The 20,823-nt window shown below is 39.9% G+C and overlaps 1 protein-coding gene across 4 annotated transcripts in view; it reads left to right on the forward strand.

The window, feature by feature from the left end:
• Positions 1-20,823, forward strand: part of mast1a (microtubule associated serine/threonine kinase 1a) — an 80,657-nt gene that overhangs the window by 10,512 nt on the left and 49,322 nt on the right. For 2 of the 4 annotated variants that reach the window (XM_086211167.1, XM_086211170.1), the window contains exon 2: positions 3,150-3,181. In XM_086211167.1, the coding sequence (XP_086067293.1) occupies positions 3,150-3,181 (32 nt within the window). Of the gene's footprint in view, positions 1-3,149; positions 3,182-14,853; positions 15,304-20,823 lie in introns of those variants that run through there. The other 2 variants (XM_086211168.1, XM_086211169.1) reach the window with 2 other exon arrangements.

The following is a 20,823-nucleotide window of genomic DNA, read 5'->3' on the forward strand; positions in this document are numbered from 1 at the left end:
AACCTTGAGTTAATCAGGTACGGACGGGCAACAAGCACCATGAAGATCCATCCCGGTAGATCTTAATCACATCAGAGTCCTTGCTGCTGTGTCCCAGTGACATAATTATAACAGCAGCCATTTTAAAATGGATGTTTGCTTCACTCAACCAGCTGGGTCTTGAATCTCTGAGGCCTCGGAGCACTTACACCACGGATCAGTTTTCACGCGACTTCCCGCTGAATGAATCGGCAGTGAAATCACAGACGTGGCCTCAGCTGCATTTCATCCAAAGCTGCTACTGGAGACTTTCTGACTACAACATTTTGAAATGTGGCATTGTATTTCCTAAACCCAGTGTTCACGGGATTGCTGGAGAGGTCGCGATTTAAAGAGCTTTAATCTCAGAGGGTTAACAGAGGAGCCAATAGGTGGGAGCCAGAAGCTCATGCTTGGTCTGCACCTCGCTGTGTGAGCAAGGGACAGAAGACTTTTGTCTGTTTCACTTTGGAAGCAACTTTTACAAATATTAAAACATCTGCAGATGCAGTGAACATGAAAATTAGACATTGGAGAAGTGTAATTGGTTGGCCAGAATCCATTTGAAGAGCCGACCAATTATGGCGTGTGGATTAAGGTTGGAAGTTAAACTGAGGTATTGTGTATGTATATATATACTGTATATATATATATATATATATATATATATATATATATATATATATATATATATATATGTATATATATATATATATATATATATATATATACACACAATATCATATATTCAATATCATTGAATCACAACAAAGTATTCTCTTGATACTGAAGAACAGGTCTAGACCTGTTGGGTCTTTTTAAATTAAATAATAACATGCTGGCACCCAACATTTTAAAGGGTAGGAACTCCAGGTTGGTTGGGTTTATACCAATGTTATAGCAGAAAGAAAATCCCCGATTACTGATTTGTGCAACCATACAGTGATTTTATTATTTTTTTGCTGGACTGAAAATGTACCCTGTCTATGTTCAGTGTGGACCGGATTTGTACAGAAATTATTATGCAAAGGTACTCAATTTCTTTAAGAAAAAAAAAACTGTATTAAAAGGTGTTTAACATTATCATATATGACCATTTGAATGAAAGGACCCCCCCCCCCCAAAAAAGGTAAAATAAATCAGGCAGAGCACTCTCTGCTGCAAACAGTGAGTTACATCATATTTAAATCAACACAGGCATCCATGTCTTTACTTTTTTCGCCCTCGGAAAAGATTTTCATTATCAATCTCGCATCAGAAAACACATTCGCTGATTCGATATATCGATGCTACGCCCATGATAGGCTGATAACAGCTGATATATGAGCCTGCAAAATATCGGTCGGGCCCTAGCTCAGCATCATATCCATTTCAGATGACATACCTGTAAATATAACTCCACAGGAGTATTCCCAACTCAAGCTACAGTTGTTACTCAGCACAGTAGCATCGAAGCCTTGTGGTCTTGCAGCCTGACACGGCCAAACCAATGTGCAAGACTAAACGTTCGAAACACCACAGGGCACTTTCATCGCCTACATGTAAGGTCCAAGTTCAGTCACTGCACAACTGCAAATTAGCCTTTAGAATGCTGGCGGTCATGAGTTCAAATCTCTGTTTTGGTTGTGGAAACTTCTTCTCATTTTAACAAGTTTTGTTTAATATTTGTCTGTTGTGCTTTTTTAAAATGTTGATAACTTGGCGATATTGGCACATCATCAGTACAGACAGGGATTGGTCTTTTTTATATACTGTATACTGTAAATATCTTCCCGGTGATCAAAACACAGCAAGTGTCTTCTTCTTTACTCATCATGCAGTGATTATAAATGTTGCATGATAATGAAACAATGAGTTATACTTGTGGTTTATGCGCCTTTCCAAATAGTTTGGATTTTTTTGCCCAAATTTTCATTGCGTTAACATTTTGCAACAAACTGTTAACACGGGCGAGGGATCTTTCTGTGTGGAGTCTGCGTGTTCTCCCTGTTCCTGTGTGGGTTCTCTCTGGTACTCCAGCTTCCTCCCACAGTCCAAAGACATCAAGAGGGGACGAGGCTGATTGATACTCTAAATTGACTGTGTGACTGTGAGTGTGAATGGTTGTCTGTCTCTATGTGTTGGCCCTGCGATGGACTGGTGACCCGTCCAGGGTGAACCCCACCTTTTGCTCAAAAGCTGCTGGGATAGGCTCCAGCCCCCGCACGACGCTTAACAAGATAAGCGTAAGAAAATGGATGGAAGGATGGCAATGGAGACAATATTGTGCATTTCCAGTTGTTTGTGTGCCGGTCATTTGGGTTCATCGAGAGCTCTTTATTGGATGCATCTCATGTCTCTGAGAGACAACACACTAGTAAACACAATAGTAAACAAAACATGTTGTAGTAGCGTAGTGTCCTGATGGCCAGGTGGTCTGGTTCTGTATCACATGTCAGTAACTGCCATGTGCAGGGATCTGGCAGTTCAATATCCATCTGGCTCTACCACGTCTGCAGCTCTGAGGAAGCCGAACTGCATTTTCTACCTTGTATTTTGTTTTTAAGCACTTTATGACATTGTCTGCTCTTATGGCCGCTCAACCAGCTGTAGTGTGTTGCACTCTGGGCTTCATCCCAAATATACTGTAATGTAATACTTCTTCAATCATTTTTCCTTCTGTGATAAATTAACATTCAGTTTTGCCGCTAACACTCAGATTTATCTTCTGTAAAGACTGATCTTGAATCAGTTTGATCTATGCGCATACTGCTTTACTGTGTTACATAAAAACCAGTATTACTCTACAGCTAAGTAGATATGTGCACGATCAATACAAAGAAACACAATAAATAGGGAAACACATTTAAGAGAAAGCAAATCAAAATGAGGAAGTCCTTCATTATGAGATATAAGAAACAGTGGTTATGTTTCATTCTTAAAGTGGAACTGCAGCTGCATGAACGCAACACATTGTTATGCTGCCTGTTTCATAATTTATTAGCACATTCACTGTATAAATCATGCTTGTTTGCCTGTTAACATAATGTTCTAGAGTAAGCGACTGCACAATGTGTAAAACAAATTGAAATCTAATTATCTTCTTTTTATTGCTTCTGTTCCTCTCTCTCTCACTTTGCCTTCCTTCCCAGAAGGATCTGCCTCTGCCTCGAAAAAGTAGCAGGTAAGTGCACGTATGAATGTTTGTTCCTCTGTAATCACCCATATGATGCATATACAACGTATATACCTTTTAACATAAAAACATATTTGCATGAGACGTTCCCCAAAATAATTTGAGGTGCCAAATAATTAGAGGTGAGTATGTGTGTGTGTGTGTGTGTGTGTGTGTGTGTGTGTGTGTGTGTGTGTTTGTTTGTTTGTTTGTGTGTGATCTTACATGAATTTTTAACCGGTTTAGTGCGAAAGTGCTGGAAGAGAAGATACACTTCTTGCAAGTCCAAATCAAGTCTCCTGTTATTTTTCTGCACTTTCTTCATATGTAGCAGTGTTAATAATTCCCCTAATTTTTTAGGTTTGACATTAGCCAGCAGAGAGGGGTGAATAATTGTCATCACGGGAAAACCAGCACTTGAAAATGTCTAATAACACTGAGTAAACACCTATTTTATCAAGTTAATGCCCGACATAGATAGTGGAAAGCTAACGTATAGATGCTAAGCTAACGTTAAACATGTTTGCTAACAAGCCAACTATAGTGATGTGATTTCAGTCGTCTGCAAATGTTTAGTGCTGCTGATGTGTTCAGCCCAGCATCTTTTATGTGGGTGGAAGGAACGAACAGTGAGATGTTTTTATTGACAAAATTTACAACAAATGGCACATGTGGCTTCATTGGTACAGTATCTCTAACGTGCAATGATACACATGACAAGAAGGAAGGACATTTAGCTCATCACATTGTCCCTTAATGTTATTGCTGCAGTTAAAGTCCGAGTTAAGTCTCACGCGGATGTGTATGGGTCATATGCATATGTGGCCCGGGGTCAAGTCCTCATCTCTGTCTGGAAGGTTCAGCTTGAAAAAAAAAAGACATTCCCTAAATAAGTCAAGATTAACTTCACAATAAAAACGTCAACGTGGGTGCTATCTAACAGTTTCCACTCCTTGGGATATTTTAAGAAAATTGGAGAATTTACTTTATATCTGACGGGACATTTCGGTATTGTTAAATATGCCTGATTCCAGTTTCTCCTCTTTACTCGGCCGCTTTTGGAGAACCAGACCGTTTTGTGAGTTGAAAGATAAACAAACTATTTTCAAGACTTGGAAATGTTCCAGCTCTGTCCTGGGGAGACGTGTTATTTTTAATGGAAGCCATGTCTTGTGCAGTATGTCTCAACCTTTGGGGAGCTCTTTCACTCTCAGAGCTTCTCTGTCGGCTCAATCTGTTGCACCAGTGAGCTGTGCAATGAAGGTTCAGCAGCAGCAGGAGTGGCGTGCTGTGCCCTCCATGGTGGTGGGAGGGTGAGGAGGTTGAGAAAAAGAGAACAGAGGAGCCCATGATGTGATGTGAAGCCATCAAACTGCTCAATTCTAGCATTCACTTGGCTAAAAATACCTTATGTAGTATTATCTATTTGATTATGATGAATTGAAGACTTCAGCTTTAATCCTTTGTGTTACAGATTGTCAAGCTGTCTTGCTTTGGTTTATCGGGTAGCTTGAGGGTAGTTGCTACCACAAACTTGAACATATTTTTTGAGTAAATGTAAAATATACAAGCCCATGTTCCAGGTGGGAACTTCCATTGAAAGGACTGCTGTACTTCCTGGGCTACTGCCGCTCCAATAAGAAATATTACAGAACAACTGAACAACTGTTAATGATACTGTACGGCTGTTTCATTTGTCTCCTCTGGGCTAGGGGGTTAATGTCAGGCCTCAGTTATCACAAACTGAAAATCAGTACTAATATAATAATATATAATACTATAACTTCTCAAATTCCATTTATTTTTTCCTAACAACGTTGTACCTCCCACCTTGTGTTGCATCTCATTCTGTCCCTGTCAAATCAATCATTAATCATCACAAGTGCATTACTGAGCAACTTATACAGTGTATAAATTACATCAATGAAGTTGTGCAAATAATAATTAAATGGACTTGTAAACTCGACGTAAGAAGCAACTTAAGAAACTGGAATAATCAAAAATAACAAATCACGTGCAAAGTACATCCGGATTAAGGTCCAGTGAATCAGGGCCAATTGTGTTGGGATGTTCAGCGTTGTACTGCCGCGGACAGAGAAAAACAAATTATCCACCAAATCAACACACACACACACACACACACAAAAATCCTGTATAATCTTCAAGCCTTTACTTTTTGCCATCAGAAATCTCTTTGTTTTGGCTGAGTGTTTTCTACCATTAAACTCGCCAGATTAGTTGTTTGAAGCAGAAGGTGCTACCGCGGAGGAATGAAATGGACGGAATACAAAGAAAGTTCAGTCGTGAACAGAAGGTAATGAGTAAGATAAAACGAGATATAAAATTTAGTTTTAAAGCAACAAAAAAGAAAAAGATGTGAGACGATGAAGGTGGAGACTCCGTAACTAGAAAAAAAGTAAATGTTTGTCGCCATTCTTCAGCATTCGTGTCAGTTTTTTTTTTATTTGAATGAGTCGAAACGAGAATAATCGTTGATCAACATAGCTGGCGAACTATTTCCTGTTCCTTTATCATCATCATCAGTAGCTGTTGGAGGAGGCTGGTTTTAGGAGGAAAACAGTGAAATTAGTGAAGCAGAAAGTAAAATAAAGACTCTCTCATGCTTCATCCCGGCCCACATGGGGCTTTTTAATGAAAGGATTAAAGGAAATTCCCTCAAAATGTCAAAATTAAAGGCAGATATTAACTCTCTGAGGCAGCTTTGTGAATCCTGATTGGCTTCAAACAGGAACAGAGAGAGATACAGCTGGCTTCTCCACGGAGATGGATTAGATTTTCTGACTGAATTAGAAGCCTCTTGAGTCATTTTCTGTGCAATTTAGAGTTGAATAAGATTAAATTTTCCTGGGAGGTTTGACGGAACTGTTAAGATATCATCACTTGTGGAATATGCGATATAAATTTACTTATTTAGCAAGTGTTGGAGGAGGGGCGGCGTGGCTCAGAGGTTGACTGGCCGTCTAGCAACTGAGGGGTCACTGGTTTGATCCTCACTTCCCCCTGGTGACCATGTCCAAGTACCCTTGAGCAAGATACTGAACCCCTAATTGCTCCTGATGGCCCTGTGATGGACTGGCGACCCGTCCTGGGTGAACCCCGCCTCTCGCCCAATGTCAGCTGGGATAGGCTCCCGCCCCCCCCACCCGACCCTTAATGGATGAGTAGTATAGAAAATGGATGGATGGGTTGATGGATGGATGGACAAGTGTTGGGGATAAAAATGTGGGACACGAATTGATTTTGTTGTGAACGGCCAGAGCGAGGGAGTCTCTGTCCGTGGTGCTGAAACTCTACCGGTTCCCACTCTGACTCCCTCACTGCTTTACCGGCTCTGCTTTGCATTGCGTCCATTAAGAAAACTTAAATTATAAATGCAGAATGATTTATTCAGTCCACTGTGGCCCTCATGACAAAAAACAGGCTTAAAACAAACAGTGAAGTGACGTGAGTTTTCAGCGCATGTCTCTGGCTCTTTGTTAAACCTCAATTAATCCTCAGCTCTTGTCGCTTTTACTTAAATAGCCGGTGGATTTTTTTTTCTAATGTACATTCTATGAATTGTTGTACCTCTTAGACTCTGATGCGCCTGAAAAAAATTGGAAAGACTTGGAAAACGTGTCCTCAAATGTACACTTTGGGGGGGGGGGGGCTGCAATTTTCCACAAAGTGCTTCTTACGCTATCCCATCATCATTTGCAGCAAAGAAATCCTTGAATATTCTCTGAAATTGCAAGTCGTCTTCAGAGGTTTTCTCTTTCTACTTTGCTGGGGCAGAATGTGATTCAGTTAACTCGTCTGTGTGTCTGTTTATCATGTAAACTGTTATTGCTGCGCGGAGGGGGGGGGGCAATTCAGGATGTTGTAAATATGACACATGAGTTAAATTTCTCATTTAGAGCAGAGCTCTCATTAAATTTCCTTCTTTATTCGTGTGGCGTTGTCCACTTAGTATTCTGTGTACACCTTCGGGGTAGAGTCTGGCAACAATAGCCCGATGATGCTCACTTATACATTCCTGAGGGGTTTCATGTGTGTGCCTGCATCTGTGTGTAATTATAATTTAGTGCTTTACAGTGTGTGCGTGCACTTGTGTAGCTGCTGTCATTGGCGTGCTTCCTCCGTGGCCTTTGACCTCAGTGGTAGGGTGGCAGAGGTCACATGAAGCGGTCACCTCTCTCCCCCGCCTCCGTGTGCTGCTGTCAGATTGTTCTACACCCGTCCTCCTGTGGGTGGAGCTGCAGTCTTGCACTGTGGGCGTCATGACTGAGCGTTTATATCAGAAAGATCACAAAGTGACCTGAAAGTCATCCAGGTTGACAAATGCTGAAATCTCGAGCCAATAAAATGACTTAAACGCACAACATATGATATCATGCAAGCCATCCTTGTCTGTGACCTCCCCCCGTGTCTCAGTGATATTACCAGCACTCCTCCTCCCACCCGCCGTCGCCATCTCTGCTCTCCCATGTATATTTCATCCATCCAGACTCCTACATTAGAGACGACATCCATTATTGAATTACTCCTCTCAGCACTAGTGTGCAACTGTCACCCCATGTCAGCTTTAACATTTGGTGGATTTGTTTCAAAGGGAAGGAGGATGGCATGTACGCGTGCACGTGCACGTGCACACACACACACACACAGAGTTAACACATCTTGGCTGGCTATTGCAGAGCAGCTCCTGTGATATCTGGGACAAATAAACGATGCCAGAGCTCATCCAATTTGGCATTTTACTCCGTGTGTGTTTCTCTTAAGCCTAACGGCTGAAACACACTGAGGCCTGTGATGTGTAACATCAGTGGGGCAGTGGGTTTTTTTTAAATTGTTTTTTTTATTGGTATTTCTTTTACCTGCAGCACAAACTGAGTTTCTGTCATTATAAACCCCAGCAGGACCGCTAACACTGTCAGCGTAGCAGCTCCAATTGATTACAATGATTATTGATTAGCGATTAACGACCATTGCTTGCTTATTGTTTCCTATTATGAACTAATCCTGCAGGCGTGTATGACGCTGTGGTCCCTCACGCCCCTCCGAGCATGAACGTAACACACAAACACATCGTTTAATTTTTAAAGAAAAGCTCACTCTTATCCCAAACCTGTTATCCGCTTTTAATCGATCACAGATCTGCTGGTGATGATTTCTTTTTTTTAGTCAGAGATGAATGGTGCTCCGCGATTGTTTAGTTTATTTATTTGTCTCATAAAACAGTAATAATATTACTATCAGCAGCAATAGACAGAGAGCCTAGTGCTGGGAGAGGACGGGGGCCCAGGGGCCTTATAAAGAAGTCTTCTCCCATCATTAAGTTAATAATTTACAGAGAACAAAGGGAGCTGTCAAATTTATACAGAGCATAAACACCGCGAAGAAATAATTAAAATATACAGGAAAGAAGTGGATAAGGTACAAACTGACTGAGACATGAGTGGGAATAATATGGAAAGTTAGAACTCTGCCTCCAGGGAACGTCGCCTCAGGACAGGGCCAGGCTTTGTTTCACTGGAGATTTAAATGTTGTCGGAGAGGAAGAAGACTTCAGCGACCGAGACAAGGTTTTTCAGATCTTAGGACCTCTGACAGTGATGCAGTAGTGATGTTAAACACAAGGGTAGATAGAATTCATGTCTGGTAAGCGTGGAGGTCAGAAGGGTCGACGGACGATAATCTCTTTTGGTTGATACTCATTTACTTGAATTTGTGTTTGCGTTTTATCAAGCTATGTCTTTTTAGGTCACAAATCTCGATTAAAGTTATGCTGGTCAATTTTGACATGGATTTTCTACTATTTTGTTTATCCTGTCATGTCATGGAATTTGTGAAAATATGAAAGAATCCTACATTCAGAGAGACAAGACAAAAATAAGAGAACAGAAAGTGAAGAAACAAGTTACAACTCGGGCTTAAACTGGGCCCAGCGTCATCCAGTGCAACGATGGGGTTCACTCTTGTGTTTTTAAGGACTCACTCATGGCGGTTAAGGCGGTCTGGCTCCCGGTTCACTGTCAGAAAGCAGCACTTGCTCTTACCACTGCTGAGATGTGAGGCCCTTAACCCTTCTCATCCCCTGTGGAGCTGCTGGGGGGCTCGCCGCTCAGACGGTTGGTCGACCCTGCAGCAGCACCGTGAGTGGGTTCAGGGTGGTTATGAAAAACAGCAGCTAGACCGAAATGCACAATAAAGGGATCTTACAGGCAGGAAACGATTCAAACTATTAAATATTCCCAAATAAAAAATGGACACTGCTGGGAAATGTAGATTTAGAATAGCGTTAAACAAACTTTGTTGATCCCAGAGGGAAATTTTGACATGACGTAAAACACTCGATAAATGTGAATTTTAAGAATAAAGTAAAGATGAAATACTCATCTGGTAAAAAAGATAAAAATGAAATACAGGATATGGCTCAAGTAAACATATCTACAAACGGACATTTATATACAGTCAGGAAAGAGCAGTGCATGGTGAAGTGATAAACAGTATTTCCAATTATTGTAATATTTACTGAAATATGTAGTTTTTGGAAATCACTTGGGCCTCTTAGATCAGATTTTGATGGATTTTAAAGCAGCACTGATCCACATTTTCATCGTTCTGATCCGATCCTGATCTGCTGATACTGATTCTGATCTGATTTTCCTGAATACTATCGTCATGATTGTTGTTGCTGGCGTTATGTTTAACACTTACATCATGACGTTGTAACGAACCAAACAACACTTATTCAAAATAGGAAAAAAAATATACAAAATGTTTTCAATTGAGATGTATTCCATAGAAATATGTTTGTACTTTATGTATGGATTGATGTTCTAGGTTTCAATAGGGCACGTTTGTGGTTTATTTGTTGTATGGAATCAGGACCTGCCATCATTCTGGCATCCCATCTGTGAATCATGTCAGTATCAACACAATTCCAATATTCCCGATCCCATCTAATCTCCAAGAAAGCTGCTTTCGGTCAACTCTTCATGGGATTTATTAACATACTGTATATACAGTGTATATATGTATGCGTGTGTATACATATATATATATATATATATATATATATATATATATATATATATATATATATATATATATATATATGTATATATATATATATATATATATATATATATATGTATATATATATATACACACACACATATATATATTATGGCATGCCATTCAGGAAATTAATCTTTGAATATATTGAGTGAACCTCTGAATATATTGAATGAAACTCTGAATATATTGAATGAAATTCTGAATATATATATATATATATGAAACTCTGAATATATATATGAAACTCTGAATATATTGAATGAAACTGTAAATATATATATATATGAAACTCTGAATATATATATGAAACTCTGAATATATTGAATGAAACTGTGAATATATATATATGAAACTCTGAATATATATATGAAACTCTGAATATATATACGAAACTCTGAATATATTGAAATAAACTCTGAATATATATATGAAAATCTGAATATATTGAATGAAACTTTGAATATATGGAATGAAACTTTGAATATATATATATAATGAATCCTGAATATATGGAGTGAAACTCTGAATATATTGAATGAAACCTTGAATATATGGAATGAAACTCTGAATATATATATATTCAGAGTTTCATTCAATATATTCAGAGTTTCATTCAATATATTCAGATTTTCATATATATATTCAGAGTTTCATATATATATTCAGAGTTTCATATATATATTCATAGTTTCATTCAATATATTCAGAGTTTCATTCAATATATTCAGAGTTTCATATATATATTCAGAGTTTCATTCAATATATTCAGAGTTTCATTCAATATATTCAGAGTTTCATATATATATTCAGAGTTTCATTCAATATATTCAGAGTTTCATATATATATTCAGAGTTTCATATATATATTCATAGTTTCATATATATATTCATAGTTTCATTCAATATATTCAGAGTTTCATATATATATTCAGAGTTTCATTCAATATATTCAGAGTTTCATTCAACATATTCAGAGTTTCATATATATATTCACAGTTTCATTCAATATATTCAAGGTTTCGGCAAATCTCATTTGCATTTGTCTGTCTGTCCACAGTCCGCTGTGTGAGTAACGTTTCCAAAGCTGACAATGTGTCGCCGATCATCAAATATGTTCAGTACTAAACTTACGTTCAGCCTGCATTGGTCTATGAATGTGGGCGATTCTTACTGTATATGAACAATATATGAAGAGCTACCCTTTCAGTTCACGAAATTCCTGCAGCCGCAGCAGCTTCTCCAGTCCCAGAGAAGTGCTGCGTCAGAGCGCAGTGCCATTACGCACGGCCGATCACTGTTTTACCTTCATTGAACCACCTGAAAACTATATCGAGCGAACCATACAGATCTAAATACGATCACTGTTTTACCTTCATTGAACCACCTGAAAACTATATCGAGCGAACCATACAGATCTAAATATGATCACTGTTTTACCTTCATTGAACCACCTGAAAACTATATAGAGTGAACCATACAGATCTAAATACGATCACTGTTTAACCTTCATTGAACCACCTGAAAACTATATCGAGCGAACCATACAGATCTAAATACGATCACTGTTTTACCTTCATTGAACCACCTGAAAACTATATCGAGCGAACCATACAGATCTAAATACGATCACTGTTTTACCTTCATTGAACCACCTGAAAACTATATCGAGCGAACCATACAGATCTAAATACGATCACTGTTTTACCTTCATTGAACCACCTGAAAACTATATCGAGCGAACCATACAGATCTAAATACGATCACTGTTTAACCTTCATTGATCCACCTGAAAACTATATCAAGCGAACCATACAGATCTAAATAGATCACTGTTTAACCTTCATTGAACCACCTGAAAACTATATCAAGCGAACCATACAGATCTAAATACGATCACTGTTTAACCTTCATTGATCCACCTGAAAACTATATCGAGCGAACCATACAGATCTAAATACGATCACTGTTTAACCTTCATTGAACCACCTGAAAACTACATCGAGCGAACCATACAGATCTAAATACGATCACTGTTTTACCTTCATTGAACCACCTGAAAACTACATCGAGCGAACCATACAGATCTAAATACGATCACTGTTTAACCTTCATTGAACCACCTGAAAACTATATCGAGCGAACCATACAGATCTAAATACGATCACTGTTTAACCTTCATTGAACCACCTGAAAACTACATCGAGCGAACCATACAGATCTAAATACGATCACTGTTTTACCTTCATTGAACCACCTGAAAACTATATCGAGCGAACCATACAGATCTAAATACGATCACTGTTTTACCTTCATTGAACCACCTGAAAACTATATCGAGCGAACCATACAGATCTAAATACGATCACTGTTTTACCTTCATTGAACCACCTGAAAACTATATCGAGCGAACCATACAGATCTAAATACGATCACTGTTTAACCTTCATTGAACCACCTGAAAACTATATCGAGCGAACCATACAGATCTAAATACGATCACTGTTTAACCTTCATTGAACCACCTGAAAACTATATCAAGCGAACCATACAGATCTAAATACGATCACTGTTTAACCTTCATTGAACCACCTGAAAACTATATCGAGGGAACCATACAGATCTAAATACGATCACTGTTTAACCTTCATTGAACCACCTGAAAACTATATCGAGCGAACCATACAGATCTAAATACGATCACTGTTTTACCTTCATTGAACCACCTGAAAACTATATCAAGCGAACCATACAGATCTAAATACGATCACTGTTTTACCTTCATTGAACCACCTGAAAACTATATCAAGCGAACCATACAGATCTAAATACGATCACTGTTTAACCTTCATTGAACCACCTGAAAACTATATCGAGCGAACCATACAGATCTAAATACGATCACTGTTTAACCTTCATTGAACCACCTGAAAACTATATCGAGCGAACCATACAGATCTAAATACGATCACTGTTTAACCTTCATTGAACCACCTGAAAACTATATCGAGCGAACCATACAGATCTAAATACGATCACTGTTTTACCTTCATTGAACCACCTGAAAACTACATCGAGCGAACCATACAGATCTAAATACGATCACTGTTTTACCTTCATTGAACCACCTGAAAACTATATCAAGCGAACCATACAGATCTAAATACAATCACTGTTTAACCTTCATTGAACCACTTGAAAACTATATCAAGCGAACCATACAGATCTAAATACGATCACTGTTTAACCTTCTTTGAACCACCTGAAAACTATATCAAGCGAACCATACAGATCTAAATACGATCACTGTTTAACCTTCATTGAACCACCTGAAAACTATATCAAGCGAACCATACAGATCTAAATACGATCACTGTTTAACCTTCATTGAACCACCTGAAAACTATATCAAGCGAACCATACAGATCTAAATACGATCACTGTTTAACCTTCATTGAACCACCTGAAAACTATATCGAGCGAACCATACAGATCTAAATACGGACCTCTACACACAGCAGAGTGTTCCGTTAATAGTTTTGCTTTTTTATGAAGGAAAAACATGGCCGCCCGTAGGCGCTGCCGTGAAGTCTGACGTCAGTCGAGTTTCATATATATATTCAGAGTTTCACTCCATATATTCAGGATTCATTATATATATTCAAAGTTTCATTCCATATATTCAAAGTTTCATTCAATATATTCAAAGTTTCATTCAATATATTCAAAGTTTCATTCAATATATTCAAAGTTTCATTCCATATATTCAAAGTTTCATTCCATATATTCAGGATTCATTATATATATATATATATTCAAAGTTTCGTATATCCGTTCCGCCACTCCATATATTCAGGATTCATTATATATATATATATATATATATATATATATATATATATATATATATATATATATATATATATATATATATATATATATTCAAAGTTTCGTATATATATTCAGAGTTTCATTCAATATATTCAGAGGTTCACTCAATATATTCAAAGATTAATTTCCTGAACGGCATGCCATAATATATATATGTGTGTGTATATATATATATATATATATATATATATATATATATATATATATATATATATATATATATATATATATATATATGACTATCCTTTATCCTTTAATTAGGGCCTGAGCCTGAAGGTACTTCAGGCGAAGACCCTATTATGTTTGTTGTTTATTTATTCTTATTTTTTAGAACACAGTACTTCCCTCCCCCTCTGTGTCAGTGTAGTAATAATAACACACAGTCTAACACAGAGCTCTAGCTCCGTCCCCTTTTGCCGCTGTCTTCACATTAGTCTCCAGTCCACTGCTCCTGCATCTCTCCTCCTCCTCCTACTCCTCCTCCTCTTCCTCCTCAGCTGGTCTCTCGCTCCCTCTGTCTTGCTTTCTCATCATCTTTCCCCCACATGCCGTTTCTCTTCCTCTCTCATTGCTGCTATATATCTTATATATATGTTTGTATTCAACCCCCCTCCATTCCCTTTATCGCTCCCTCTCTCCTCTCCTTCTGTCACCCTCTGCCCCCTCCCCCCTCCCCACTTGCTCACTCGGTCGCTCTACACTTCCTGGCTTGGCACGATATCCTTGACGGCAGCAGCACTCTTCTCTCCTTCAACAAGGGATGCTGCCTCTTCCTTCTTTCTCTCCATCTTTTCCTATTTCTCTTAAATTCTCTTTTTTCTCTGCCTGTGACATAGTTGACATTTCTAGATCCCCCCTCGCTCTTTCTCGCTCTCTTGCTCTCTCTCTCTCTCTCTTGCATACACTCTTGCTCATACTCATGTGTGCAGAGTCACGGCGAGACAGCGGAGAGTGTGTGTCTGTGAATGTGTTTAACCGGCCAGAGGAAACTGACATGCTGCCGTGGACTGTAATCACTGCTTCTTGACTGCCTGTGTGTGTGTGTGTGTGTGTGTGTGTGTGTGTGTTTGTGTATATGTGTGTGGGGAGGCTCAGCTGCTCTCATGTTCATCTGGCAACACAGTCTCTGTTGCTAGCAACATGTTTCGACGCACTAAAAGGTAAACGGCAACAATCTGTCTCTTCGTGCGCTGCTTTTGTTGGTGTGTGTGCGGATGCATCAGAGGAGGTCGCTGTGTGGACGACGCTGTGTTTTTCTGTGATGTTTCCGTTTGTCCCTGCCAGCTATCATGCTGTCTCACAGTTGTCTGCCTGTCTCCATTTAGCTCCAGCAATATGGTGTGTGTGTGTGTGTGTGTGTGTGTGTGCATTTGATATCTTAACATGCACTTATGTGTGTGTGTTTAAGTTTATGCATGTACCTACCTTAGTAAAGTACTGTCAGGTTGATAATACTTGCCTATAAATATGTTTCTTTTAAACCATGCAGGTGTTTTTATGTATGGATGTGAGTGTGAAGTTGATCACGTTTTGGAGACTCGCCTCCCTTTTGGGAACAGAAAGTCCCCATGATGTAAATTGTTACATTTTAGAGCAAAGCCTTGGTTAAGGTAATGTAAAGTGTGTATATATGTTTATACATATGTGTGTGTGTTTGTTGTACCAGACCACTGACAATCTGTGTGTGTATTGATATATGCCTTTGTAGGTTATCAGTTAATAATCAAGATGATGATTTTGGCTGTAGCAAACATGTAGCGCCTCTCATGGACTCCTGCTCCTTCCCTTGTATAGTTCAGTGTATTAATAGTACCAACTGTGACGGTAAATCATCAGGACAGTTAAAAAAAAAAAAAAAAAAGTCTGTAAAAAAAAAAAATCATTCCTGATAAAAACTTGCCATTATTTTCACTTGGCCAAACCCTGTTTGTATACATCCCGGTAATAGTGGTGCTGCACGTGTGCACAGGGATTGTCAGTTGTGGATAATGGCTTGTGAGCTGGTAATGTCTCTCTTACACAAACACACACAGGAAGGTATGCTTGGCCAGCAGCCTGTGTGCCAGAGATAGCTTTATGAAGTGAAGGCATTATTGTCTGAGTCCGGGGAGTGCTTGTGTAGTGGAGAGCCAACAGTGGGCGGTGCTGTCTACTTAGCTCAAGCCCTCGCTCTCCTCTCCTCTCCTCTCCTCTCCTCTCCTCTCCTCTCCTCTCCTCTCCTCTCCTATCTCCTCTCCTCTCCTCTCCTCTCCTCTCCTCTCCTATCTCCTCTCATCTCCTCTGCTGTCAGGCTCTACATGTTTCCTCAACTTTAGGTGGCTCTTTGCACCTCCCTTCCTCCTCTCCTCTCCTCTCCTCTCCTCTCCTCTCCTCTCCATCCTGATCTCAGGAGGATTAGTCTTCACTTCCACTGTGCAGGGAACGAACAGCAGGATATTGTGTATAGAATCAGGGATAAAGTCGCCCTCTCTCTCTCTCCCTGAGTCCGCCATCATGCTGAGTGTGTTTATGAAGACAAAGTGTGTTTCTGCATGATTAAGGGTTTGTTTGCTCAGAAAGCTGCACACGTGTGTTTGATGTCGTGTGGTAAGAGCTTAGCGCGTGCATGTGTGTGTGTGTGTGTGTGTGTGTGTGTGTTGGAGGCAAAAGCAGGTTTTTTTCTTTTTCTTAAGTGCGTTGCTTGTTATTTGCTTGGTCATGATGAGCAGGCTGACTGTCATCGACACGTGTCACATCAGGCTGAATGTCATTGGGAGATTCTGAAATAGCAAACTCACTTCACACTTTTGATCAGATGAAGTTTACTATTCAGCAGAGAGAGAGAAAGAGAGAGAGAGACGTCTCCAACAAAGTGGCTGTTCTCTAGAGTTGCGAAGTGTTTCTCGTTTCAATCCCGCTACCTTCCATGACCGCGCTGAAGTGTCCTTGAGCAAGATACTGGATGATGTTTGTGATGGGTAGGTGGGCACCTTGCGTGTTAGCCTCACCGTCAGCATGCCATCAAGGCAGAATGGTGCTACATGAAATTAAGTTCGTGTTACTTTTTATTTAAATTCCTTTTGGAGGATTTTTGTGTTGGAACTCCGTTTAACAGTTGGGGAATTCAGCTTCTTGTGCTTTGATTTAAAAAAACAACAACAACAACAACAAAACAAACGATGTATGATGTAGTTTTCGATGCCAGAAGTAAATTTGTCCTTCTCAGATATTTTTCTGGTTCAAAAAACAAACAAACAATCCGACCCATAATTCTAATTGTCTCATCATTTCCTCACATTTTTTTTGTTTTTTTGCTTCATATTGTTTCTTGATATTTCTCATGTTTTCTCTGTCTCTCTGTGTCTGCTTGCACACCTGAATGTTGTGTTTGCATGTTTTCTTGGCTGGCTGGGACAATTAAAACAAGATTATTTTTTGTGCCCGGTCTCGAACAGACTGAGCGGAAGGAGCTCAGTAAAAATAGGTGAGTTAGAATAAGACAGAGAGAGCGAGAGAAGAAAGCACTCAAGCTAGAGGAAGAAGAGCGAGGCGGGATGAAAGGGAGAGCCGGCGGTAGAGTCTCAGCCTAAATTTAAGAGTAGCCCACCGGGGTTAACCGAGCCCACGACGGTACCCTCTCAGTCTCAGTCAGTCAGTCTGCCTCTTTTCCGCTTCCATGTTCTCTCTATTTGAAGGTCAAGTCTGTTGATTCTGGTTTGGCTGTTTAGATCATGTAAGAAAAAACAACCAGAAGGTGCATAGAAAGACTTTAATATGGACGATGAGAGTTGGAGATGTTCATGGTTTTCCTGCCAAGAGCTGGAGTGTGCATGCGATCTGACTCACTCTCATGACATTAACAGATGATCACACTCATTATTACAGACATTATTACAGTCGTACATGATGCAGAGTGAGTCTCTGGGATCGGTCATTTAGGATATTTTAAGCTTCAGTACAGCATAGATTATGATGACGGACCAGTGGCTGCGTAGAAGAAGTGGAAGGAGCCATCGTGGTTCATGGAGTACAGATGAGAGGCTGTGAGTTGGTCATTCTAGCGATCGCCATCTTTTTTCTTTTCAGCCAAAAGGAATGAGAGAGTGGATCTGTTCATCTCTTCTTCTCTAAATGGAAACATTATTTAAATGAAATGAACATCACGCTGCTTAGAAAAAGACTTGAAATTACTGATAACCTCATTTAATTAGGCCTTACATCGGCCTGCTGTGGACATATGACAGTAATTTGGAGGTAAAAGGTTTGGTTGCTATGATACGGAATATTCGTGGAAATAACATCGCCAGCACAAGTTACGTCTTCCTGTTCTGACTCTACAGTGAAATGCAGTAAAGACTGAACACAGAAGGAAAGAAGATGACCTGGCGGTTAGTGTGGAGGGAGGAGCCAATCGTCTGGTTGTTCTTCAGTGCTCGTGCATGTCTGATGTGACAGTGTGTGGCGGTGAGATGTGCCACGCCCCTCCTCAACTCTGATTGGATGACTTGGTTAAAAATGACATCAAGTGAGTGGTGTGTTTTACTCAAAGATGAGCGCATTTTAACTCTCAGCAAACACACGACGCTCTGAGGGGTGCGGAGAAATGACGCACGCTTGCCTCGTCACGTCACTGCCATCTTTTGATTAAAAACATGGCGCTCACATTGAGGAAAATAACATCAACACGCTGGCTGCAGGAAAAAAAAAAGCCTTTGGTGAACACAGGCCTCAGGGGATCAAATGGCTTCATTGTCAGACCTTCAGGCTCGGTCCACTTCTTTTATGCAACAGAAGAAGGCACAGGTATCACCGACTGTCACTTGGGCGCATGAGCCAGTTATGATTAGGTGTCAGGTGCTTAAGTGATATTTTGTCTACATGCTGCAGGAACACGTGTATCTGTATCGCTTCAGTTTGCTCCTGTTTGCCCACTCTTCAGTGTGTAAAGCCAAGATACTACACAAACACTTCACTGCCATGTAAATCATGATGTGACGACGGTGTAAAAGCGCCCGTCTTGCATGGCTGCTCACTTTAATGAAGAGGCCCGGTTCATGATGGTATAGAAAATCTCCGCATTAAATATGGAAACTCCTTTTCCGTCCTCTCCTCCTGTTGTTAATACCATGACAGCACCATCTGTTACTGGCGGGTGTTCAGGCTGACCTTAACCAAAACACACACACACACACACACACACACACACACACACACACACACACACACACACACACACACACACACACACACAAACAAACACACACACAAACAAACACACACACACACAGTGGGCTTTAGCTTTGATTCTACAATGATGTGACAACACAACTTGTGTCTATACTGTACATGAATACTGCAACTGAGTTGGAGGACAGTGGAGCAGGGACCTCTGGGGCTGACAGTGACCACATAAGACCCCCCCCATGTTTACAGCCTGATCATGTCATTAACATGACGTACAATAATGCTATAATTTCCAGGTGAGGGTGTCCTCACCCCCACTCCCTCCTCTCCAGCTCCACCATTTAAATAAAAAAAATGTTACTTCCAGTTGCAAAAATCAATATGATGACATCGCACTTGCTCCTCCCACCATTTATGACCTGGGACCATGATTGACATTCGTTTTTTTTTTCTGTCTGATAATCAATTCCTTAAGAAAAATTTGTACTTCCTGGTTTGTGTGTTTTCCTCCTTTTTTGTTTCTGTTTTCATATGCCACGCCTCTTTCCATCTAACCAGCTCCCCCCACCCCCACCTAGTGTCTGTCCAACTCTTTCTACGATCTCGTTAGTCTTGTTGTATTTTGTGCGTTGTTGTCGTCAGTCTCTGTCAGGTCATGTGTTTCACTCTGCTTCACCTCTGTTGCTACCTGTTCAGCTGCAGGGAAGCTTCCTGTTTTCTTTAGTGATTTACTGGTAATAAATCTTAGTTCTTCAGCTCCTGCCTGCCTCTGCTGCTGATTTATGCATTCAGATCCACCTGCTCCAGCAAACGGTGACAGCTATAACCATTGTTGTTACTGCTGAGTGTGTTTCCTACGTGATCTGTAAACATCAGGCAACACACACTTTTTTTATTGTTGCGTGTCAGCAAAAGTGCATAAAGGACACAAACAAATTCTTACCTGCTGTTCAACATGTGAACGGAGCTTTAGATTCAAGATGCAACCTGTTGTCACTTTAACCTTTTGTCAATATACAAATTTACTACTTCACAACAGTCAGAAGACTCAGGTTATATCTTGGTTTGTGAAATCAACAGTCGATTAGCAGTTGATGTTCAGCTCATAACATAAAGAATAAAGAAAAAATGAGCGGAATAAACTCATTAATTTCCTGTATTTCAAGAAGAGTTTAGTCTGTTATTTTCCTGTCGATCAACCGATTGATCGATCAACTATTCGTGGCGTCGACTTTGAATCAAATTACATGCAGATCACGTTTAACTGTCACCTGTTTAGTTTGCAGGTGGATAATGTCACTGCTTATCTGGCGTTTATTCAAAAACAGTGTCGTAATTTCAAGCGAAGTAGTGTTACGCAGACGTCGTGCGGAGTTAACTTCCTCCTCTGACAGCTAAAGAGGGGGCTCTACTGACTCATGAATCCATATGCATGACTTATAAACAGATTAAATCACTTCCAATGTCCATTAGACCTGGTGTGAAACTCTCCACACATGCAAATCAGTAGGCTGCCC

The sequence above is a fragment of the Aulostomus chinensis genome, chromosome 8 (genome assembly GCF_037954235.1).
Source record: "Aulostomus chinensis isolate RoL2024-O1b breed Wild chromosome 8, RoL_Achi_v1.0, whole genome shotgun sequence".
NCBI classification, from domain to species: Eukaryota; Metazoa; Chordata; class Actinopteri; order Syngnathiformes; family Aulostomidae; genus Aulostomus; species Aulostomus chinensis.